This window comes from Capricornis sumatraensis, chromosome 6, assembly GCF_032405125.1.
Source record: "Capricornis sumatraensis isolate serow.1 chromosome 6, serow.2, whole genome shotgun sequence".
NCBI lineage: Eukaryota > Metazoa > Chordata > Mammalia > Artiodactyla > Bovidae > Capricornis > Capricornis sumatraensis.
The window spans coordinates 71,453,072-71,479,513 of record NC_091074.1 but is presented as its reverse complement, the minus strand read 5'-3'; the positions used below and the strand labels follow the sequence as shown (position 1 = coordinate 71,479,513).

Here is a 26,442-nt window from a genome sequence, read left to right as displayed (position 1 = left end):
CCATTGTCCTCTCCCAACCCTTGATCCAGGCTCCACTTACACCAATTGCTGGCTTGTCCTCTTTTCTCCTGGATTTTGCAGCACCTTGCCCCTTTACTCACCATCTAGAATCAGAGTGGGTGTGAATATCTTCCTGCATCAAGGGCAACCTAGCCCTGGATAGGCTCTTTCTCCAGGGCCCTCTAATGGTCAGGAGGCACCAAGATGAGAGTGCTGGTTTTGGGGTGCTGTGCTGGATTTGGGAAAGCCTTTTGCATCTCTAGGAAGGAGTTAAGTAGATCTGTGATCCCTTGGGTCCCAGGAGAGAACTTCACAGAGGAGAAAGTGGCCCAAGTCTGGTGGGACAGGGATGGTTTCTCTGAGTAGGAGCTCCTGAGCCAAGGCAGGAAGGAAGAGCAGCAGCCCTCCAGGCAAAACGAGTGGGGTGGGAGGGAATGGCATTCTGGATGTGTGAACTTGTATAAAGAAAGAGAGGATGAGTGAGAAGGTGGATGAATGAGTGAGTAAATGAATGAATGAGAGTATGGCAGACAATCTAAGAGAACCTCAGGTGGTTCATTCTCTGGGATGTGGAGGTATAGCAAGAAATGTGATTATTGAAATGAGCAGGAGTGAGTTGGTAAAGAATCTGAGATGTTCTGAGGAGCTCAGAGTTTGATCTGTCAAGGTCTAAGCCATGGAAAGATTTTACACAATCAGATTTGAATTTTGGAATGATTCCCTTATCTGCTTTGTGGAGACTGGATGGATGGGGCAGGACTAAAAGCAGAGAGATCCAGCTGGGAGGCTGTAGTGGTTCACCAAATAGAGAGTGATGGTGGCTCAGCCCAGAGCAATAGGGCTGGAGAGACCAGAGTGATTCAGGAGCTAGTGAGCAGACAGAACCAACAGGCCCTGTTATGGCTAGGATGAGGAGAGGAGAGAACCTCAGGTGGCTCCCAAGTTTCTGATCTTAGGGAGTGGGAGGTTGGCAACACCGTTCTAGAGATAGGCAGTACAGGAGGAGGAAAGAGGCATTTTGGGAATGACGGTGAGTTCACTTGGGACACGTTGAGCTTCAGGTGCCTGGGAGAATCCACATGGAGGTATCCAAGGGACAACTAGAGAAAAGGCGGCTCAGGAGAGAGATTTGGGAGTCTGCAGCTTTCAGAGGGGAGTCGTGGCTGGGGTCATGAATGAGGTTGCCCAGGGAGAGTGATGAGGGGCAGAACTGTATGGAACACCAGCATTAGGGGTAGGCAGAAGGATGAGGGGCTGATTGAGAATCTGAGCAGGAATGACCAGGAGGCAGGAGGGAGCATCGTGGAAGCCAGCACCAGGGGGCAGAGGGAGGTTCATTAATCACGAATCCTACAACCACTGGGTCAGGTAAGGAGTGTTATGCCCATTTCAGACATGAGAAAATCGAGGCTGCAGGAGATTAAGACTCAGGGTCATGCAGCTGGTAAGTGCTGGAGCTGGAATGTCAGCCAAGGTCTCTATGACTCCAGAATCCAATAAGCTGTTTCTACTGTACCACGTTTAGCAACACAGAGCTTGGCACAAAGTAGATGCTTCATAAATGTTTGTTGGATGGATATGGATATGGATAGGTGAATAGTGTTAGCACAAAGAGATTCTATAAAAAATTTAACAAATAAGCAGAAAGACCCTGAAGTGTCCCAGGAGCAAGGCCACAGAACGGAAGCAGCTTAGAACTTTTTATAGCATTGCAGACGTGGTGATGACAAAGGCTTGCCTTCCTTCGACTGGGCTCTGTTAAAGATCTTTTAAAGTCCTTTCAGAGCAAGGGTTTTTTTTTTTTTTTTTTTTTTCGTCTTTCCATTCTTGCTTGCAAACGAAGGATGATTTTAGAATCCAAGCCTTTTTTATTTTGCTAAAGTACATGATGAGTAAAATGGCCTCCCAGTCAGCACTTTCCAATTTTGAAAGATGCTAAAAACTGATCTTTAAAGGGATGTTTCTCTTCTTTATGCATCAAAGAGCCTTGCGGCCTGCTGGGAAGGACGGGATAAATGTCAGGAAGGTAGCGTCACCTGCAGGGCTGAATCTCAGTGCAGAGAGTAGGACTGCAATTGGGAGCAAGCGTGTGGGCTGAGGCCTGGCTGTCCCCTGGAGGCTGCCTGTATATCCTCCTTCTGCCTGTTCTCTATGGGGCAGGGCCCAGCCTGGATCCCGTCCCCTAGAAATCAACCAAGAACCCCTTACCCTGACCCAGGAGAGAACTTCAGGTAGACACTCAGTAAATCTTTGTTGAATGAATAAATGAGTCAAAGGACCTATGGTGGGGCTTCCTAGGTCAACCTAGCAGTAAAGAACCCACCTGCCAACACAGCAGACTTAAGAAATGCAGGTTCGATCCCTAGGTCGAGAAGATCCCCTAGAAAATGAAATGGCAATCCACTCCAGTATTCTTGCCTGGAGAATCCCATGGACAGAGGAGCCTGGTGGCCTGTACAGTCAATGGGGTCACAAAGAATCGGACACAACTGAAGCGACTTAGCATGCAGCACAGGACCTATGGTACAGTATATACCTAATAACCCCATTGAGGTAATAAGATAATAACTATTTATAGAACATTTGAATATAGATTTTCCTTTGAAATAAAAGGAGAAGAATGGGTTGGGAGAAGGTTATAAAAAACTTATTCTATCTGGGTGTTTCCTCTTTGTCAGGAACTATGGTAAGCACTTTATAAGGGTAATCTCATTTAGCCCTCTAAGTAAGCACTGTAAGTAACTTATTCCCATCTTGCAGATGAGGAAATTGAGGCCAAGTTGGCGAAAAGAGCCACTTGACGCCACCCAAGTGGAGCTGAGATGTGAACAAAGCTCAGAACTCGAGGAGACTCAGAAATGCCTTAATTGGGAAGCTCTGTGGACTCCTGGACGGTGGAAAAGCCTAGCATACTGAGGGCTGGGGTGTTGACTGGGAACTTGTTTCTGCTGCCACTACCCTGGGGACCTTGGAAGTTCCTTTCTCTCATCTGGCTTCGGTTTCCCTAAGCATAGAGTGAGGTTGGAAAGCAGACGCTGTATCAGTGTCCCCCAGTGTTTGCCTGCTCTTGCTGGAGGAGAGCAGGGAAGGTGAGGCCCTTCCAAGCCATTCGCTTCGGCCTGCAGCCTGTGGCCTCCTGGGCTGTGCGGATCACGTGCTCACCTCCATATCTGTGTCTTCTGTCCACAGGGCAATGACGTGCGGATCATCCTCGGCCAGTTTGACCAGAATATGGCAGCAAAAGTGTTCTGTTGTGTAAGTAACACTTTGGTTGTGTCCTTTGTGTCTTTGGGGAGGTTCATGAAGCTTCTTCTTGGATTCATTCTTACTCTCTGATTCTTAAATAGCCTCATAGTGTTATGGAAAGATGTGGGGCCTGGCTGCTCGCTGCTCTAAAGCCAACAAACAGACCAGGTTGGTGGAAGGGAAAGTTTGCTTTATTTTGGATGGCGGCAGCTCGGCAGGAGGGTGGATGTCTGTCCAAAGGCCAGCTCCCCACCACTGACAGTCAGTGGGGTTCTTTTATAGACAGACGGAGGAGGCTGCATTCAGAAACAGCATAGTCAGCTCTAACAGTCATCATCAAATTGGTCATCAGAGGTCTGACCTGTGTTATCTTAGTTGATTGGATACAATTAATCTTTAGTTCCAAGGTCTGTTTGTTTCCATTTCTTTGAGGCCATTTCTTAGAATTATGTCGTGGGTACAGTCTGGTGATCCTGTAGTTAACTTCTCCTCCTGGGGTTTCAGTATCTACAAGACAACTCACAGGATATGGCTGAGTATTATCTATAGCCCTTGAGAAGAAACTAAAGGTCCTTGGCTGTGCTTCTTAACTACATTATTATTATATGGTCTCCTTTGACTGCTTTCCTTTGTTTCTGCTTGGTGTCATTTCTCTGATTAAACTTATTCTTTAACCAGAGTTTTCCACAGACAAAAGGCAGGCAGGGGACACGGAGTGGGCAAGGACCATAGGGTCCTGATCCATTTCAACAGGACCAGAGTCCGGGGTGTTGGAAGCAGAAGTGTTATTCTCACTGCTCTTTTCGGGGAGCTAAAACCCCAGGGCTCAGAACAGTTCAGTTGTGGAGAAACCAGGAACCTCAGTTTACTAACCCACTAACGCACTGTCTAACCATTGCCTTTGTGCTGCCAGCTAGTTCTAAGTCTCCTCAACCCAGCCGCGTTTAATGGAGCAGTGCTGTGTGCACCACACAAGGGGAGACACAGGCTTCCAAGGTGGGACAGGGGTGCCTCAAACCCCTTCCTGCCCTGTAAGCAGGGCTCAGTGTCAGGCTTAGCACAAACCATCAACCATTCAGTATTTCCCACCAAATCCTTTTCATTGTCTGGTGTGTGATAGATGACAAAGTACATTTTTAAGCCTTTTCTCATTTAAGCTTTTCAGTAACCAAGTGAAGCTACTATTGTTACCCTTGTTTTATAGATGAGGAACTAGAGGTCCAGAGAGGTGGAAGGGCTTGTCCAAGGGCAGAGCCAAGACTCCATCCCCGTTCACCTGAGTCCCAATCAGATCCTCTTTTCTCCACACGATAGTCTAACCTGAGCACATGTAAGAGTTCTAACACGGGAACTATGTCTTTTTATTTTGATGCCCTGGTTGCCCCTCCTGCACCCCAGGGTCAAGAGAGAAGTCAACAGAGTGAAAGCCTAGTCACATGGGTCATTGTCAACCCAATAAGTTCCTCCTCTTAAAATGAGGTTATTCGAGGTCTCGCCTCTAGTGATGGGCCACAGGCCTCTGTTTTCTTTGACCTTTTTCAGTAACTTGGATGTGATTATAAAAATATGCTTATAGGAATTTTAGAAGTTGATCCAGGAAGATAGATCCAGGGTGCAAAGAACCTTACCAAGCTGGAATGTTTGGTTAAATCTAGGAAGGCTAAATCTAACGCAGGAGACCCAGGTTCGATCCCTGGTTTGGGAAGATCCCCTGGAGGAGGAAATGGCAATCCACTCCAGTATTCTTGCCTGGAGAATCCCATGGACAGAGGAAGCTGGTGGGCTAGTCCATGGGGTCACAAACAGTTGGACGCAACTGTGCGACTCACACACAATACAAGGCTATATTAGAACAAATTGGGCTGCCTGTGTCTGAGGTGGTAGAGGCACAGCTGAGGAGTACTGTGCATTTAGAGCAAAAGTGACTTGGAGTCTCAGGTGACCTCAAGGTTACCGTGAGTAACCAGTGTGAGCACAGCCATCAGGGAGCCGAGGTGGCCATCTGGCTGCACACCCACACCAGGGCGGGTGGTCTCTCTGCTGTCTGCTGGAGAGACCCCACCCAGGGTGTCCTGCTCAGCTCCTGGTGCCCTGTTTTAGAAGAGATGAAGGAACTGAGAAGAGGCCAGGAGTGAGGAGAGAGCAGTGGCTGGAAAACACAGTCACACACGGATGTTTCCTTGTGAAGGCTCAGGAGCAAAGTGGGAACCACCTGATCTCTCAAAATAGAAGGAAGGAGGCAGAAGCTACTGGCTGCCATTTCAGGGACATCTCTTGAGTTTAGCACTTAGTGCTCAACAGTCAGTCTGCCTGGGCTTGGACCCCTGATCTGCAGCTTAGTAACTGAATGTGGGCTTGTTGACACTTTCTGAATCTCAGTTTTCTTATCTGTAACATGGGGATAATAATAACACCTGTCTCATAGGGTTGTTGCAGAGATTAAATGAGCAAAAACACTTTGCATAATGTCGGACATACGGTGAACTCTCCACAGATGTCAGCAATCTTTTTTTGTTTATGTAGGTTTCTGAGGATGGAATGAACCACTGTTGGGCTGGCAAGGTTACTAACTGGTGAACTTTACAAGATTGTGTTAAGCATCCTATGTCTCAGTTAAGGATAACAAGGAGTCTTTCATATGAAAATCTAAGGAGGAGCATGAGAAAAATTGAAAAAACAGAGCAAATTGATTTAATACATTTTACTTCAAACTCATAATACCTAGCATGTTACTATCTAAGGTCCAGAAATGGCCCATTTGAAAAAGGAAAATAATGCTCCAAATTAGAAGACATAAATATTTAGAGAAGAAGATGAATTTTATCCCCACATATCCCCAAAGCCTTGTAAACAACTGGCACACGGTAAGTGATTATTGATCCAATAGGAAAAATAAATCAATAAAAATGACCCAGGAAGATGTCACACTGGGCCCTGGCCATCTCCTGTTTGTACAAAATGTAGACAGACCTCCTGTTCTGATTTGAGCCAAACCCTAAGCCAAGGTGTGGCTGTGATTTCCCTCTGTGCTGGGATTATTTTCCGAGTGGCATTTCCAGCAGTGTGGTTTCCATTTCGGAACAGACGGCGTGGCTGTCTCCCTCTTGAACAAAGCCCCAGGTTGTTTGCCTTCCACAGCACAGGACATCGTCTTACTTCCTCATCCCACTTTCTTCTTCCTCTTAGACTCTGGGCATTTTGAAGTAGCCTTGCTCTTAGAATCTTTGCTGGCAGCTTCATTCATTGAAGTGTTTCTCAGAAGTTTTGTGTTTGGCATTTATTCTGTGTGTCAGATCCTCAGATGGACCTCCCTGTCAGGACTTTCCGTCTTACATGCTTAGGAAGGAGCTCTTCTGGCAGGCATGGAAGATCCCAAGGAGAGTCTGCTCAGTGTCTTCACAATGGATCAAGACTCTGGCATATGGTGGAGGGAGAGGCTGCATAGAGCAGAGATGCAGGGCCTTGCTGCCTGTGTCAGGGTCAGGGTCCAGGTGCAACCAGATGGAGACAGTCGTGTTTTTGCCATCCAGATGCCACATGCATTGCAAACTTTGCAGCATGTTGATACGTGTTCTTGAGATTGGACCTGCCACCAATGGGAGAGCAGATTCCAGCAAATGCAAAAACTCTTTATAGCCCTCTGGCAAAATGTTCACTTTGGCTCCAGCAAAGGATGAGCATGACCTGTCACTTGTCTTCTCTCTGCTTGGTGGTCTGTTCTAAATTCTCAAGCATTCTGACCTGGGTTCTGGTTTTAGTTCTGCCAGCTGTGTGACCTCAGACAGGCCACTGTGCAACTCCAGTCCCCGGCTGCCTCACCCCTAAAGTGGAAGCGATGACCTCTGCCTTATGTGCCTCATTGGATGGTTGAGAGGCTTAAACAAGGTCACCAAAGGATGACCATCATTCCAACTGTGAACTGCGTTACTGATGTGAGGATTTATTGCTATTGTGGTTGTGAAATGCCTGTAAAAGGGAAATGTCCTTCTTGCATGGGGAGGTGAGAAGGCAAAAGCAAACTTAATAAAAAGAGGAAATTGGATTTTTAAATTACCTCATGGCCACCTGTCTGCAGCTAATGAGAACAGAATGGTTCATGGGACTGAAGAACATGAGCTTAGGACTACCCATCATTACCTGGCAGGGCTGTTTGGTGGCCACAGGGTCTGAGACCACATTCCTACTAGAGGCAAAAAAAAAGAAAAGAAAAGAAAACGAAGGTGACCAAGTCAACTGAAAGTGTGTTCAGTCAGTCACTCTACAACCAGTGCCCTTTATACATCAGGCAGTGTGCTCAGCACTGGGGACCCTGGGAAGAGCAGATACCACCCTGCCACCCCACCCCAAAACTCCCTTTTTGGCAAAGGAGACAGACAAAGATACCAGCAGCTTCTTAAAGGTCAGTGTCCCACAATCTCAGCTCTTCTGAAAGTGGGAATGTTGAAATGAAGGCCCGGAGGCTTCTCTGCAGTTGCTGTAGACATTAGATGCTATATTTAAGCCCAGTCTACCTACCTTGCAGGAGAGCCTTTTGGACCCTCACTCAAACCTGTGTACTTTTTTTCTACGCATATGTTTAACAATCCCTGCTTTCCATAGCAATTTAAAAACAGCAGATTCAGAGTGGGGAGAGGGATTTAATGACAGTGAAAGTGACAGCCTAGACCTGACAGCTAGGAAAGAGACAAACCCATCAAAAATGGATCAGAAACTCCAAGAACAACAGTCTGGGGCCATTTGGTATTTGGACCAATCTTCCCTATGTTCAAAAGTATAACTGCCCATAGCCTAAACAATGGCTAATGTTCAGAATAAAGCCTTGAGTTACCAAAAGGAAAATGGGGTGAGAAGGAGCAGCTGAAATGTTCCTGCACAGAGTGTTGGCCACGCATGTACACATATTACCTCATTTATTATTATTGTTATTATTTTATTGAAGTATAGTTGACGTACAGTGTTGTAATAGTTTCTGGTATACAGCAAAGGGATTCAGTTATATATACATTTTTCATATTCTTTTCCATTGTGGTTTATTATAGGATATTGAATATAGTTCCCTGTGCCATACAGTTGGAGCTTGTCGTTTATGTTTTATATATACTAGTTTGTATTTGCTAATCCCAAACTCCTAATTTATCCCTTCCCCCTTTCCCTTTGGGTAACCATAAGTATATTTTCCATGTCTGTGAGTCTGTTTCTGTTTTGTAAGTAAGTTCATTTGTATCATATTTCAGATTCCACATATAAGTGATATCATATGGTATTTTCCTTTGTCTGACATTTCACTTTAGTATGAAATCTCTAGGTCCATCCATATTGTGCAAATGACATTCTTTTATTCATTTTTAGGGCTGAGTAATGTTCCATGTGGTACACATGGTATATATGTACCATATCTTTTTTTTTTCAATGTTGACTCACATCATGATTTTTATATTAATAAAGCTGTGATGTGAGAATTGAAAGTGAAGTTTTATTTATTTATTTATTTTAGTTGGAGGCTAATTACTTTACAATATTGTAGTGATTTTTGCCATACATTGATATGAATCAGCCATAGGTTTACATGTGCTCCCCATCCTGAACTCCCTCTCACCTCCCTCCCCATCCCATCCCTCTGGGTCATCCCAGTGCAGCAGCCCCGAGCACCCTGTCTCATGCATTGAACCTGGAGTGGCGATCTATTTCATATATGATAATATACATGTTTCAATGCTCTTCTCTCAGATCATCCCACCCTTGCCTTCTCCCACACAGTCCAAAAGACTGCTGTATACATCTGTGTCTCTTTTGCTGTCTCACATACAGGGTTATCATTACCATCTTTCTAAATTCCATATATATGTGTTAGTATACTGTATACTGTTTTTCTTTCTGGCTTACTTCACTATGTATAATAGGCTCCAGTTTCATCCACCTCATTGGAACTGATTCAAATGCATTCTTTTAAATGGCTGAGTAATATCCCATTGTGTATATGTGCCACAGCTTTTTTATCCATTCGTCTGCTGATGGACATCTAGGCTGCTTCTGTGTCCTGGCTATTATAAACAGTGCTGTGATGAACATTGGGGTATATGTGTCTCTTTCAATTCTGGTTTCCTTGGTGTGTATGCCCAGCAGTGGGATTGCTGGGTCGTATGGCAGTTCTATTTCCAGTTTTTTAAGGAATCTGCACACTGTTCTCCATAGTGGCTGTACTAGTTTGCATTCCCACCAACAGTGTAAGAGGGTTCCCTTTTCTCCACACCCTCTCCAGCATTTATTGCTTGTAGATTTTTGGATAGCATCCATTCTGACCAGTGTGAGATGGTACCTCATTGTGGTTTTGATTTTCATTTTTCTAGTGATGTGTGATGTTGAACATCTTTTCATGTGTCTGTTAGCCATCTATATGTCTTCTTTGGAGAACTGTCTGTTTAGTTCTTTGGTCCATTTTTTGATTGGATCATTTATTTTTCTGGAATTGAGCTGCAGGAGTTGCTTGTATATTTTTGAGATTAATTCTTTGTCAGTTGCTTTGTTTGCTATTATTTTCTCCCATTCTGAAGGCTGTCTTTTCACCTTGCTTATAGTTTCCTTTGTTGTGCAAAAGCTTTTAAGTTTAATTAGGTCCCATTTGTTAATTTTTGCTTTTATTTTCAATACACTGGGAGGTGGATCATAGAGGATCCTGCTTTGATTTACGTCAGAGAGTGTTTTGCCTATGTTTTCCTCTAGGAGTTTTATAGTTTCTGGTCTTATGTTTAGATCTTTAACCCATTTTGAGTTTATTTTTGTGTATGGTGTTAGAAAATGTTCTAGTTTCATTTTTATACAAGCGGTTGACCAGTTTTCCCAGCACCACTTGTTAAAGAGATTGTCTTTTCTCCATTGTATGTTTTTGCCTCCTTTGTCAAAGATAAGGTGTCCATAGGTGTGTGGATTTATCTCTGGGCTTTCTATTTTGTTCCATTGATCTATATTTCTGTCTTTGTGCTGGTACCATACTGTCCTGATGACTGTGGCTTTGTAGTAGAGCCTGAAGTCAGGCAGGTTGATTCCTCCAGTTCCATTCTTTCTCAAGGTTGCTTTGGCTATTCGAGGTTTTTTTGTATTTCCATACAAATTGTGAAATTATTTGTTCTAGTTCTGTGGAAAATACCATTGGTAGCTTGATAGGGATTGCACTGAATCTATAGATTGCTTTGGGTAGCATACTAATTTTCATTATATTGATTCTTTCAATCCATGAACATGGTATATATCTCCATCTATTTGTGTCCTCTTTGATTTCTTTCATCAGTGTTTTATAATTTTCTATATATAGGTCTTTTGTTTCTTTGGATAGATATATTTATAAGTATTTTATTCTTTTCGTTGCAATGGTGAATGGAATTGTTTCCTCAATTTCTCTTTCTGTTTTCTCATTGTTAGTGTATAGGAATGCAAATGATTTCTGTGTGTTAATTTTATATCCTGCAACTTTACTATACTCATTGATTAGCTCTAGTAATTTTCTGGTGGAGTCTTTAGGGTTTTCTATGTAGAGGATCATGTCATCTGCAAACAGTGAGAGTTTTACTTCTTCTTTTCCAATCTGGATTCTTTTTCTTTCTTTTTCTGCTCTGATTGCTGAGGCTGAAACTTCCAAAACTATGTTAAATAGTAGTGGTGAAAGTGGGCACCCTTGTCTTGTTCCTGACTTTAGGGGAAATGCTTTCAATTTTTTGCCATTGAGGATAATGTTTGCTGTGGGTTTGTCATATATAGCTTTTATTATGTTGAGGTATGTTCCTTCTATTCCTGCTTTCTGGAGAGTTTTTATCATAAATGGATGTTGAATTTTGTCAAAGGCTTTCTCTGCATCTATTAAGATAATTGTATGGTGGTGTATTATTTTGATTGATTTGTGGATATTGAAGAATCTTTGCATCCCTGGGATAAAGCCCACTTGGTCATTATGTATGATCTTTTTAATATGTTGTTGGATTTTGTTTGCTAGAATTTTGCTAAGGATTTTTGCATCTGTGTTCGTCAGTGATATTGGCCTGTAGTTTTCTTTGTTTGTAGCACCTTTTTCTGGTTTTGGTATTAGGATGATGTTGGCCTCATAGAATGAGTTTGGAAGTTTACCTTCCTCTGTAATTTTCTGGAAAAGTTTGAATAGGATAGGTGTTAGCTCTTCTCTAAATTTTTGGTAGAATTCAGCTGTGAAGTCATCTGGTCCTGGGCTTTTGTTTGCTGGAGTATTTCTGATTACAGTTTCCATTTCCATTTTTGTCATAAATGGATGTTGAATTTTGTCAAAGGCTTTCTCTGCATCTATTGAGATAATCATATGGCTTTTATTTTTCAATTTGTTAATGTGTTGTATTGTGTTGATTGATTTGTGGCTATTGAAGAATCCTTGCATCCCAGGGATAAAGCCCACTTAGTAATGATGTATGATCTTTTTAATGTGTTGTTGGATTGTGTTTGCTAGAATTTTGTTAAGGAATTTTGAATCTATGTTCATCAGTGATATTGGCCTGTAGTTTTCTTTTTTGCGGCATCTTTGTCTGGTTTTGGTATTAGAGTGATGGTGGCCTCATAGAATGAGCTTGGAAGTTTAGATTCCCCTGCAATTTTCTGGAAGAGTTTGAGTAGGATAGATGGTAGCTCTTCTCTAAATTTTTGGTAGAATTCAGCTGTAAAGCCGTCTGGCCCTAGGCTTTTGTTTGCTGGAAGATTTCTGATTACAGTTTCAATTTCTGTGCTTGTGATGGGTCTGTTAACATTTTCTATTTCTTCCTGGTTCAGTTTTGGAAAGTTGTACTTTTCTAAGAATTTGTCCATTTCTTCCAAGTTGTCCATTTTATTGGCATATAGTTGCTGATAGTAGTCTCTTATGATCCTTTGTATTTCTGTGTTATCTGTTGCGATTTCTCCATTTTCATTTCTAATTTTGTTGATTTGATTCTTCCCCTTTTGTTTCTTGATGAGTCTGGCTAATGGTTTGTCAATTTTATTTATCTTCTCAAAGAACCAGCTTTTAGCTTTGTTGATTTTTGCTATGGTCTCTTTTGTTTCTTTTGCATTTATTTCTCCCCTAATTTTTTAAGATTTCTTTCCTTCTACTAACCCTGGGGTTCTTCATTTCTTCCTTTTCTAGTTGCTTTAGCTGTAGAGTTAGGTTATTTATTTGACTTTTTTCTTGTTTCTTGAGGTAAGCCTGTATTGCTATGAACCTTCCCCTTAGCATTGCTTTTACAGAGTCCCATAGGTTTTGGGTTGTTGTGTTTTCATTTTCATTCATTTCTATGCATATTTTGATTTCTTTTTTTATTTCTTTTATGATTTGTTGATTATTCAGAAGTGTGTTGTTTAGCCTCCATGTGTTGAAATTTTTAATAGTTTTTTTCCTATAATTGAGATCTAATCTTACTGCTTCCTGGGTGACTCAGGGGTTAGAGCATCTGCCTGCAATGTGGGAGACCTATGTTCGATCTGTGGGTTGGGAAGGTCCCCTGGAGAAGGAAATGGCAACCCACTCCAGTATTCTTGCCTGGAGAATCCCATGGAAGGAGGAGCCTGGTGAGCTATAGTCCATGAGGTCGCAAAGAGTCGGACACGACTGAGTGACTTAACTAACTAACTAATCTTACTGCATTGTGGCCGGAAAAGATGATTGGAATAATTTCCATTTTTTTGAATTTACCAAAGCTAGATTTATGATGTGATGTATCCTGGAGAAGGTTCCATGCACACTTGAGAAAAAGGTGAAATTCATTGTTTTGGGGTGAAATGTCCTGTAGATATCAATTAGGTCTAGCTGGTCCATTGTGTCATTTAAAGTTTGTGTTTCCTTGTTAATTTTCTGTTTAGTTGATCTATCCATAGGTGTGAGCAGGGTATTAAAATCTTCCGCTATTATTGTGTTATTGTTAATTTCCCCTTTCATACTTGTTAGCATTTGCCTTACATATTGCAGTACCCCTATGTTGGGTGCATATATATTTATAATTGTTATATTTTCTTCTTGGTTTGATTCTTTGATCATTATGTACTGTCTTTGTCTCTTTTCACAGCCTTTGTTTTAAAGTCTATTTTATCTGATATGAGTATTGCTACTCCTGCTTTTTTTTGGTCTCCATTTGCATGAAATATCTTTTTCCAGCCCTTCACTTTCAGTCTGTATGTGTCTCTTGTTTTGAGGTTGGTCTCTTGTAGACAGCATATACAGGGGTCTTGTTTTTGTATCCATTCAGCCAGTCTTTGTCTTTTGGTTGGGGCATTCAACCCATTTACATTTAAGGTAATTATTGATAAGTATGGTCGCGTTGCCATTTACTTTGCTGTTTTGGGTTTGAGTTTATACACCCTTTCTGTGTTTCCTATCTAGAGAAGATCCTTTAGCATTTGTTGAGAAGCTGGTTTGGTGGTGCTGAATTCTCTCAGCTTTTGCTTGTCTGTAAAGCTTTTGATTCTTCCTTCATATCTGAATGAGATCCTTGCTGGGTACAGTAATTTGGGTTGTAGGTTTTTCTCTTTCATCACTTTAAGTATGTCCTGCCTTTCCTTCTGGCTGTACCACATCTTTGTTACCCTTTTATCTGTCAGTGGATATTTAGGTTACTTCCGTGTCTTGCCTATTGTAAATAAGTAGTACTGCTATGAACATAAGGGTTCTATGTATCTTTTATTTTATTTATTTGTTTTAAGGTTTAAGTTTTTATTTTATACAAAGAATATAGTTGCTTTGCAATGTTGTGTTAGTTTATGCTGTACAGCAAAGTATTATCAGCTATATATGTATACATATATAGGGGTGCATGTGTCTTTTCAAGTTAGATTTTTCTCCAGATATATGCCCAGGACTGGATCATACCTTACCTGCTTCCTGGGAAATCTGTATGCAGGTCAAGAAGCAACAGTTAGAACTGGACATGGAACAACAGACTGGTTCTAAATTGGGAAAAGAGTAGGTCAAGGCTGTATATTGTCACTCTGCTTATTTAACTTCTATGCAGAGTACATCATGTGAAATACTGGGCTGGATGAAGCACAAGCTGGAATCAAGATTGCCAGGAGAAATATCAATAACCTCAGATACGTAGATGACACCACCCTTATGACAGAAAGTGAAGAGGAGCTAAAGAGCCTCTTGACGAAAGTAAAAGAGGGGAGTGAAAAAGCTGGCTTAAAACTCAACATTCAAAAAACTAAGATCATGGCATCTGGTCTCATCATTTCATGGCAAATAGATGAAGAAACAATGGAAACAGTGACAGACTTTTTTTCTTGGGCTCCAAAATCACTGCAGATGGTGACTGCAGCCATGAAATTAAAAGACACTTGCTTCTTGGAAGAAAAGCTATGACCAACCTAGACAGCATTTAAAAAGCAGAGATATTACTTTGCCGACAAAGGTCCATCTAATCAAAGCCATGGTTTTTCCGGTAGTCATGTATGGATGTGAATGTTGGATCATAAAAAAGCTGAGTGCAGAAGAATTGATGCTTTTGAACCGTGGTGTTGGAGAAGACTCTTGAGAGTCCCTTGGACTGCAAGGAGATTCAACCAGTCCATCCAAAAGGAAATCAGTCCTGAATGTTCATTGGAAGGACTGATGCTGAAGCTGAAACTCCAGTACTTTGGCGACATGATGTGAAGAACTGACTCAGATGAAAAGACCCTGATGCTGGGAAAGACTGAAGACAGAAGAAGAAGGGGATAACAGAGAATGAGATGGTTGGTTGGCATCACCAACTCGATGGACATGAGTTTGAGCAAGCTCCGGGAGTTGATGATATATAGGGAGGCCTGTCATGCTGCAGTCCATGGGGTCGCAAAGAGTCGGACGCAACTGAGCAACTGAACTGAACTGATAACAATTCTATTTGCGTTTTTTTAAGGAGCCTCCATACTATTTTCCATAGTGGCTGTGCCAATTTACATTCATACCAACAGTGTTAGAAAGTTCCATTTTCTCCACATTCTCTCCAGCATTTATTATTTATAGATATTGTAAATATAATGTTGTTTGTATTTTAATGATGACCATTCTAACCATGTGATGTGAAATCTTATTGTCTTGCTTCACATTTCTCTAATAACTAGTGATGTTTAGCATCTTTTCATGTGCCTATTGGCCACTTGTATGTCTTCTTTGGAGAAATGTCTGTTTAGATCTTCTGCCCATTTTTGATTAGGTTGCTTTTATGTTCCTCATTCAATTCCTACACCAACCCAATGAGATGGGCTTTGCCTTCCACAGGCTATAGGTGAGAAAAGCAAGATCCAAGGAGTTATGGGCCAGATTACCCAGATGCTATATGGCACAGAATTGGTTTGACTATGGTTTTCTTTTCCCCAGGAGATCAGTGGAAAAAATTTTATCTTCATCAAAATTGACTAATGTTCTAAACAAAATATGTTGTCATTCAAATGGACTGAGCTTCTGTGGAAAATTCACTCACAAGGAACACCTAGTAGAACAGTGGCAGGTTAAAGAGCTATCACAGCAGATTCCTGGGAGTTTCCTGGATTCCCACTCCATGCTGCTTCCAAATGATCACATGGTCTTTCATCTCAGAGGAATGCAAATCTGTCTTTGTGTCTGATGAAAAGACTTCCTCATGTTGTCTCTCTGTCTATTGACTCTTACTTAGCATCTATTCTTAATATGTGGGGCTATCTTGCCTCACCTTTTAAGACTGAAAAAACTTAATTCCCTGGTGGCCTGGTGGTTTAGGATCCTGGGCTTTCACTGCTATGGCCCCGGTTGAATCCTTGGTTGGGGAACTGAGATCCCACAAGCTGAGCGATGTGGCCAAAATAAGAAAAGACTGAGAAAGCTTCAGAAAAGTTTTATTTTGTTTTGCTGAGAATGGAAGGAAATTAAAACAAAAAAATAGGCTTTGGATCTTGTCCTCTTGACTTAACTGAATGTGTTTGGGCAAATTCCTCAATCTGTAAGGCTCAGTTTCTTTGTCTATAAAATAGAGATAATAGCATACACATCATAGGGTTATTGTGAGAATAAAATAAGATACTGTATATAAATGGCCAAGCACATAATAGGGGTTCAATATATGTGAGTTCCTCTCTGCCAGTGAAAGATGAGAGTTGTGAAGTCTCACATGTTTTGAGTGAGTGAGTGCTAAGTCGCTTCAGTCATGTCTGACTCTGAGACGCTATGGACTGTAGCCCGCCAGGCTCCTCTGTCTATGGGATTTCCCAGGCAAGAATACTGGAGTGGGTTGCCATTTACTGCCCCAGGGGATCTTCCTGACCCAGGGGTTGAACCTGCATCTCCTGTGGCTCCTCAATTGCAGGATTCTTTACTATGAGCACCAAGGAATCTCCCTCACAGGTTTGACCACTGATTAAATAACCTGGAATCATTGGAATGACCCTTTTGTTCAAAGGTTTAGCCCCCAGCCAGGATCTGGGATTATCTTTAGAAAACAAACAAAAAAAAGTTTCTGTGGGCTAAACCCCAGGTGGCTGCCTTCTTTTGTTGAACTGTGGTTTTGTTATGTGATTGTAATATAAGGGCTGTGTTTTTCTACAACAGCTTTGATTGGGGCAACAGTATAATGTAGTTGCTGGGAAAATGACTAGGATCTGAGGCTGCATCATGAAAAGTCCAGTGTCTAGAATGAGGGAGGTGAAAGTTCCGTATCACTGGAGGATTCTAGAGAACAGGCAGTGTGATCATTGACTTGAGATAGTTGAAGAGCTGTTTTATGAAACAATCTCAGTTTACTCTCTGGAGTCTTCACTGAATCAATGAATAGAGGCCATGGAGATGGAATCTGAGCTGAAGTTAAGGAACAAATATTCTAATTCACCTTTACCCCAGATGCTTCACACTGCAGGCTGGGCTTTTTCAGGTGTTGAGAGAATTTTAGAATTGCCTCCTCAGATGCAGGAATGAAAGGAACACTCCTCCAACTCATGGACTTGATAATAACTATTCTGTATCAGACACAACTAATAGGGGCTCTGGCCCACCTTTCTGGGCAGACCTTGGCGTAGCATGCTAGAACCTAAGTGGAGGGCAACCAAAACCTCCCAGGCATCCAGAACCATCCTACAGGCTCCTCTCTTCCATATGCTGTCTTTCTTGTAAGTCAAGGAACATAAAGGGTGTGACATGAATTGTTTTCCCCATGTGTGCTCCTAACATAGGTAACTCCCCTGGAACGAATTGCTGGATTGTTTCAGGCTCACATTTTAAATGTATGCAGTTCATTACAGCACACCTAGAGCACTGCATAACCATCACTGTCTATAGTCACTTCCGGGCATTTTGATTCCTGAGAGGGCTGTGAGCTCTACTCAGAAACTCCATTCTGGACCCAGCTTTGATGGAATGTGACATTCCTACACTTTGGGACTTTCTGGGTGCATATAAGCTATCAAAAATCATGTTTTTCCTGATGTAAAATCACCACAGTAAGAATTAAAGCCAAGTGGGGGTGTATGAGAACAGTCTGACAATTTTTGGCTTAAATGGGAATTAGGCAGTGTGGCTGTGCAGCATAAGAGGAGGAGACCTAGGTTCCAGACTCTGTGACCTTGCAGAAGTGACTTTCCCTCTCTGGTTCCCAATTTCTTCATCTCTAAAATGAGGTTAATAAACTCTGCCCAGACCATCTCAAATGGTGAACATGAAGAACCAATAAGATGGGCGTAAAGCATATAAATATAAGGGACTTTTTTTAGGATCTGGATTTATGCCCACCATGCTTTGGGTAAAGATTCAGAGGGATGTTCAGTTTGCCAAGTGGCATCTTACATAAGTTGCATGCTTACATTAAATTTTCTTGGCCCCCTTGCAAAATTGTTCCCCCTTGAGTTATATTTTAAGATTATGATCCCAGCTTTTCGTAAAAATCTATACAAAAATAGCCTTATGAAATCTGTTTGTTGTGGGGACACTGTTGATACCATGCTAGCTAATTTGACAGTATCCTCCATATGAGGCTTGTTTTTTTCAGGGATTAAAGCCTAGAAAACATTTTGTGTCCTTGAGGGACTGGTGTTTTTTCTCATTAGTGAAAGTGAGAGCTCTGCAATTAATATCATTGCCCTTTTCTCTTGGGTTGCCAGGAAGTTCATTGCCTATAGTGTTGGAACCTTCGGTGGACTCATCTGTCCTCTGTTACCTCCAGTAGTGTTAGTCACTTAGTCATGTCTGACTCTTTGCAAATCTATGGACTGTAGCCCACCAGGCTCCTCTTTCCTTGGGGATTCTCCAGGCAAGAATACTGGAGTAGGTTGCCATTCCCTCCTCCAGGGGATCTTCCTGACCCAGGGATTGAAGCTGGGTCTCCTGCACTGCAGGCGGATTCTTATTTGTTGTTGTTTAGTCGCCAAGTCATGTCCAACCCCATGGGTGCAGCACACCAGGCTCCTCTGTCCATGAAATTCTCCAGGCACAAATACTGGAGTGGGTAGCCATTCCCTTCTCCAGGGGATCTTCCTGACCCAGGAAGATACCACCAATAAGCATATTACCTCCAGTAAGCATATTATAATTTATATTTTCCCAGGCACTTGCATTTTCATTTTTATTCAGTGTTTTATTATTTTAGTATACGTTTCCTATAAACTACTTTGGATACCTTGAGAGATGATGAGGAGGAGACCAAGCAAGTAATGGAAAAATTAACAAATCCTCTGGTATGAGGAAGCCTGAGTCACTCCCCCCACCTCCACCTTTCCCACAGGTTTCAAAGCTTTGAAAAAAATGTTTGTCTCTTGGTGCCTTCATGATCAACCCATCTCTTGCAGGCATATGAGGAGAATATGTATGGGAGCAAATACCAGTGGATCATCCCGGGCTGGTATGAGCCTTCCTGGTGGGAGCAGGTGCACGCAGAAGCCAACTCCTCGCGTTGTCTCCGGAAGCATCTGCTTACTGCCATGGAGGGCTACATTGGTGTGGACTTCGAGCCCCTGAGCTCCAAGCAGATCAAGACCATCTCCGGAAAGGTCAGTGCCATATTGTCCAGTGATGTCAGCAGAAAGCCCCCAGATCTTGTTTTGGCCTTTGCTGTGTGATTTTCAGCAAATCATTTGACCTCTTTGAGCCTCTATTTGTTATTTGTTATAGGAGTATAAATAAATCTTGTATTTGTTAAAGGAGTATATCTGGCTGTCTCCCTCTTCTAGGGAATTGTGGGAATCAAATGAGGTAAGGGTGCTTTCTAAGCACATAACACAGTGTATGTGTAAGGGATGGAGTCCTGGCTGTTATAGCACCAACTGTAGGCATTGACTTTCAGACGAGACCACCATCCCCTGCACCCTCTGACCTGGAATGTCATTTCTCAGTCTAACTGATGCTCCTGTCAGCCTGGAGGAGAAGAATAACCCCTCAAGTAGACTTGGGGAAACAGGTACTGAAGACCAGAAACACTGGTCCAAACCCCAGTTACCAGATATGTGACCTTGAGCTTGAGTTTTCTGAGCTGCTGTTTTTTTTTCATCTGTATCATAGCAGTGCAAATATCCTCCTCTGGGGTCAAAAGGAGGACTGGTTGGCAGGTTGTGCAATGTGGCTGGCATGGCGCCTGGCACCTTATTCTGTCATAGCTGGGAGGCGGACCTTGGCAGTGTGGTTACGTCCTCAGGCCTCCACTAAGGATGTTCCTACTAGGGACAACTAACCCCTGGCCTGCTTTTATCATAGGGCTGTGAGAGAACAGGTAGCTTGGTGTATGTAAAAGTATTTCCAAAGTATACTATTCTCTATCATTGAAAGCATTATCAAGAATCGGAAGGTGATGATGGCAACATCCATCTCTCAGTTCTAACCACCAGCCGAAGTTTAGTACAGCAGGGCACGTGATTCTCTTCTGTCTCCTTTTATCTCAGATTTTTAAATCCTCCACCCACCTTCAATTTCACTTGAAGAATCAGTTTCCTAGTAAAGTAAATATATATATATATATATGTATTTAGTTTTATCCATTATTTATTCTCAATCAGAGCCAATACTACAAGAATGATTTATTGATTTGTCCAAAAATGGCAAATCATTAGGACACATTTTATAAGCAGCTCTTTAAATCATGTGGCACCTGAAAGGGCCTGGAAAAACATTCTGGGTAGAAAATATTGAAAGAAGTATTTTCATGCTTGAGTCAGTGACCATATAAAGTTTGGGGACATGCTGAATAATGAGTAGAAACAACTCATTTTTATTTCAGTAAATGTTATTTTTAAAGGTGTTGAAGTTTGCAGTTTATTAGAAGATTCTTGGGTCCAGGGATACTCTATACTTTAATCTAAAAATAGTATAAAATTTGAGGAAAGTACAAAAACTAAGAAGAAATTTCCATGCAGGCAGACAATATAATAATTAAAATGAGAAACTTAAGGAAGACCAAAGATGAAAATGATTACACATGAGATCTGTGAAGCTAAGTGGGGATAAGGGCTATGAGATGCCCCAAGGGCCACAAATGTCATTCCAAGGAGCCTGAATGCTACCTAGGCATGGATGTAGAAATGCACAGGAATGCATTTTGGGAAGGTCATTTTTTTTTGCAGTGTTTTTTGGAATAAACATTTTGACTTTATATCATCTTCCAAAAAGCATTAGTTGCTCAGTCGTGTCCGACTCTTTGTGACCCCATGGACTATCTGCCACGCTCCTCTGTCCATGGAATTCTCCGGGCAAGAATACTAGAGTGGGTTGCCATGCCCTTCTCCAGGGGATCTTTCCAATCAGGAACTGAACCCAGATATCCAGCATTGCAGGCAGATTCTTTACCATTTGAGCTACCTGGGAATCTTAACACCTCCCAAGTCACTGGCTTTCCTTTTTAATTTTAAATTTTTAAATTTGGGGCCAGTGAGGAGTCTGAGGCTTTCCAGGTGGCACTAGTGGTAAAGAACCCACCTGCCAATGCAGGAGACATAAGAGGGTTTGATCACTGGGTCGGGAAGATCCCGTGGAGGAGGGCATGGCAACCCACTCTAGTATTCTTGCCTGGAGAATCCCATGGACAGAGGAGCCTGGCGGGCTCTAGTCCATAGGGTTGCAGAGAGTCAGACACGACTGAAGCCACTTAGCACACACGGAAAAAAGGTTGACCTCATCCCCATATCACTATACACATGAATGGGCATCTTGGAGCTACTCCTGGGGCTCTTCGCTTCACCGTACAATGTGGGTTACCCACTCCTGGGTCTCCCCAGATGGAGCAATGCCATCAGGAGCAGAGCCAGGCAGCCTTCCTGCTTGGTGCAGCTCTGAAATTGCAGGTGACCCAGTCCTTGTCCCACAGTCATTGAGGCAAGAGACAGCATTTCTTACAATCTTAAGGTTGAAAGATTGAAGTTACACAGGGAAATTTTCAGCCTCTTTGCCTCTGGGATTCTGGGTTTAGGGCTCTCCTGACAGGCTTCCCTGGTAGCTCAGTGGTAAATAATCTGCCTGCCAATGCAGGAGACTCCAGTTTGATCTCTGGATCGAGAAGCTCCCCTGGAGAAAGAAATGGCAACCCACTCCGGTATTCATGCCTGGGAAGTCCCCAGCCTGGTGGGTTACAATCCATGGGGTCAAAAATAACATGACTTAGCGACTAAACAACAACAATGGGTCACGTAGACCAGCCTCCCATCAGACTCTCAGATCCTTCCAGTAGCACAGGACTTAGAACTGATCCCTTAATTTTCCCCACTGGCCCCTCTGGGCCTCCACAGGTCCTGTTGGCAACCGTCATATCCCTGTAGGCATTCCTTGTCCCTCATGGGCCCACCCCTCCAGTTGTAACTCATAGTTCCAGGGCCAGGTCTAAGGGCAGAATTTAAGGGGGTGCCAAGGACCTCAGTGGGAAAATCCACGATGAACAAAATATCAAAATGTTAAATAAAGACAGGATCCACAAGGCCACCATTAGGGTGAACTGATTTGAGCCACATAATTACAGAAACACATCTTGTCTTTATTTAAATTTTTGCTCATCGTGGATTTTTTTTGCATTAGTTTTGATTCTTTTTTTTTTTTTTTAATCTTGATTACTGAGGTTTTGGGCTGCTTCTTCCTTTTGCTTCTGAAGGGAAGGGTTCACTCACCTCCCCTTGGCCCTTGCCCTGCACAGATTGTTTTTGTCAGGCCCCTTCCTGTGCTCAGCCCATTCTCTGTACTTGATCGTGTTGAATGCTCTCTCAACAGGGTGTGGGGCCCAGAGTTGATGAGGCATTGCTATTTGTGGTCTGACCACAAGCCAACTTCCCCAACCAACCCTCAAGACTATATGGCTCAAGAAAGTTCTAGAAAGTCATGAAATAGTTCTTGCATTTGGTTTTGTGGTATATGTGACTGCTGGGGACCTTGGTCAGCATGGCACAGGCTGTTGGGTAAGTACCTGTATTCTGGGATCTGTCAGTATCCATGAAACAAGCAAACACTTACAGAACCAAGTCAGTGGACTCTTCCACCCTCACTGTTTACACATAGAAAAGCCGAGGAGCAGAAAGGGGACTAGCACACCCAGGATCCTTGTAGTGGGTTAAACAGGAACGGTGGCCCCTAAAAGGATATGTCCGGTTCCGAACACTTAGAACTTGTGAACGTGACCTTATTTGGGAAAAGAGTCTTTATGGATGTAATTAATTTAAGGATCTTGTGATGAGATTATCCTGGACTACCTGCAGACATGTGTGCTAAGTTGCTTCAGTCATGTCCAGCTCTGTGCAACTGCGTGGATTGTAGCCCTCGGGCTCCTCTGTCCATGGGATTCTCCAGGCAAGAGTACTAGCGTGGGTTGCCATTTCTCTCCAGGGGATCTTCCCAACCCAAGGATCGAACCTGCATCTCTTATATCTTCTGCACTGGCAGGAAGGTTCTTTTCCACTAGCGCCACTACCTGAAAGTGAAAGTGAAGTTGCTCAGTCTTGTCTGACTCTTTGCAACCCCATGGAGTGTAGCCCACCAGGCTCCTCCGTCCATGGGATTCTCCACACCAGAGTACTGGAGTGGGTTGCCATAATGACAAATATTCTTATAAAGAAAAGGCAGAGGAGGTTTGCTATTTGGAGAAGATCATGTGAAGATGGAGCCAGAGATTGGAATTATAAGACAAGGAACTCCAGGGATTTCTGGCAGCCTCCAGAATCTAGAAGAAAGGCATGGAATGGATTCCCCTTGGAGCTTCCAGAGGGAACCAATGCTGCCAGCACCTTAGTTTCAGTCTTCTGGCCTCTATAACTGTGAGCCAATAAGTTTCTGTTTAAACCACCGAGTTTGTGGAAATTTGTTATGGCTACCCCAGGACACTGATAATGTCACCCAGCAGGTCAGGGACAGATCCAGGGACTGGAAACCAGGACTGCTAAGTTCCCACTCACTGCCCCTTCCCCTCTTCCATGCTTTTCCTCTCAACTTGGGACATGCCTAGGAGCAGAGCACATCCAAGTCGGCCCTTTTTGTGATGTCTTAGTGGGCCCGTTAGTAAGTGGCAGAACAGGACAGCGTAAGTCTAGTAATCAGGATTTAGTGCCAATCCTGGCATAGTCACCAACTAGTCTGCCACCTCAGCTAGATCCTCACTATCCCTGGGCCTCAGTTTCCTCAACTGAAAATGAGAGATTTGGACCATATAACTCCTAGCATCCTTTCACAGTAAAATTATCTGACTCTGTGTAGGTATGATACTGAGTTATTACAGTGAGCTGTGTGATATGGTTATAATGTTAAACTCTGGAACCCCCAGGAGAGAGGTGACCCATGATAAAGTCACAGAATCGGGTGGAATAGCGGGCCCTCCTGGAATGCATTCTCTGCAGTTCCCTCTTCCATACGCCTGTCTCCAGTGCCAAGCTGCCCCAGCTTGTTCATTGGCATCCAGGAGATTTCTGGGAGGAGGAATAACAAGGTCTCCATCCCCGGCACATTCATCAGTCCCTGCCAGTTGGAATTTCCAGCAACAGGACAAGTGCAGACCTTCGGGCTTCCCCGAGCACATTCAGAGCTCAGTTTTCCAGAACCTCCCATAAACAGCCTCTGGATACTTGCTTTGGCTCTCATGTCTCTTTCTCCTTGTTAAAGTTCCCCATCACCACTCTATTCCCCTAAAGTGACTCTGTTGACATTGGTGATTTCCAGTGTCAGCTTTCACTCTTCAATGTCCCATTGGGATTGTTTCCACTGTGAGTATTTATAATTTTGGTATAAAATTCCAGTGATGGCTTAGCCTCTCCAATAAGGACATTCTTCCTTGTTACCATTCTCCTGCTGAGATACACAGAGTTGGGCCAAGGCACCAGATGGAAGTGTTCACAGAACCCTGGAATCAGTGGGAACCTCAGAAGTGGCCCCAACCCTCCACCAAAGGCACAGGCTCTTTCTTTGGAAGACTTCTGTAATGTTTTCCAGCAAGAAACTTCTGTGACCACCCACGACTGTTTATCCAACACAGCAGAACAAAAGGAAACAGAAATCTAATGAGTCCTCAAATTAGAGCAATGACCTGGGGAAAGCTGCACGCATCTCTTTGTCACTGCCATGGGAGCTCCATAACAAAGAACCTGGGGCTTTTAGGAAGCTCTGGGCTCTAGAGAGGATGAGAAGTTGCTATGGAAAAGTAGAGATGCTCCCCAGGGAGTCAAGCTTTATGATGCTGCTGCCTCTGCCCCCACCTTCCCCACAAAGCTCCTGTTACCGGCTGCTTCCTTAGATACTCACGTCCCTGGGAGATGGGCGGTGTGGCAAAGGAACATGGGCTCAGGAGGAACGGTGTGGTGTGGCAGATAGTTGTCCATACAACATCCATAGCCCTTCTTCCTCTTCAGTAGCATAACTCTGATTTTTAACTGGGTATGTTGCCACTCCTCTGAAAATATACATTTCCCAGCCTCCCATGTAGCTAGATAGAGCCAGGATTCTAAGTCTAACCAGTGAGATTTAAGTAGAAGCATTATACAAGACTTCTAAAAGTCTGCTTTAAGATGAGAGCTTACCCTTCTTCTTTCTTCTCCTCTGTATTGGTTGAAATATGGATGAGATGGCTGGAGTTATAGCAGCGATTTTGTCAAGAGGTGACCTTGAGAAGGAAACTTTAGGATAGCGGGGCATAAAGATAAGAGCCTCAGTCTCTGGTTATACTGTGGAGTTGCTGTAGAAGCCCTGCACCACCTACCCATGGACAACTTTTACTTGAGAGAGAAATAAACTATTTCATTTAAGTCACCGATAATTTTTGTCTGTTAGATTATATAACTGAACCTAATCAACAGTGATACAGTGACATTGGGCAAGTCATTTGGCCTTTCTCAAATGGTTTCTGATTATGCTGGAGTAATATGTCTTTTACAGATTTAGAAGGATTACATGAAGTAATACAGAGGAAAATAGCTTGCTAAGTGCCAAGCACACAATAGGTGCTCAACAAACTGTAGTTCTCTTCCTTCATCAGTGCAGCAGCCTTGAGGTCAGGAGAAAGGAGTAATGAGTCAATTTATATGTACAAACCTTTTCTGGTTTGTTGTTGGAATTCTACTGATGGTATAGACTGATTTAGGAAAAACTGATATCTTTGTAATATAGTCTTTCCATCCATTCAATTTCTCTCAGAAATCTTTTGTGTGGAACTTTTGCATGCTTTTTATTTGATTTATTGAAAGGCATTTGATGTATTTTAGTAAGTATATGTGCACAGTACTATTGGGTGCATCCTTAGGGTTGGAATTTCTGAGTCATAGAGAAGGCATATGCTCAGCTATAATAGACACTGCCAAGCAGATTTCTAACGTGGTTGTACCAATTTATACACCCACTGGCAGAGATTGTGAGTTTCATTTGGTTCACACACTCACCAACTTTTGGCATTGTTAGCTTTTCAATTTTAGCCAATCTAGTGGGTGAGTAGTGGCATCTCATTTTTATTTTAATTTGCATTTCTTTGATAAGTAATGAAGTTGTTTTCATATCGTTATTGGCCATTTTGATATTCTCTTTTATAAACTGACTATTCAAGTCTTTTGCCCATTTTTCTACTTGGATTCTCTGCATGTTTCTCACTGATTTGTAAAAGTTCTTTTTGTATTCTGGGTATGAATTCTTAGACAGTTATATTTATTACTTACATCATGTGTATCTTATTTAAGCAACTTTGCCCACCCAAGCTCATGAAGATATTTTTCTATCTTGTCTTTGAGAAGTTTGTTTTACCTTTCACTTTTAGATATAGAAATCACGTGAAACTGATTTTA

At 42.6% G+C, this 26,442-nt stretch overlaps 1 protein-coding gene across 1 annotated transcript in view; it reads left to right on the top strand.

The window, feature by feature from the left end:
• The window catches only part of GABBR2 (gamma-aminobutyric acid type B receptor subunit 2), a 367,358-nt gene that overhangs the window by 199,677 nt on the left and 141,239 nt on the right, over nucleotides 1-26,442 (top strand). The window contains exons 5-6 of the mRNA XM_068974355.1: nucleotides 3,190-3,255; nucleotides 19,012-19,212. Coding sequence (XP_068830456.1) covers nucleotides 3,190-3,255; nucleotides 19,012-19,212 — 267 coding nt within the window. The remainder of the gene's footprint in view (nucleotides 1-3,189; nucleotides 3,256-19,011; nucleotides 19,213-26,442) is intronic.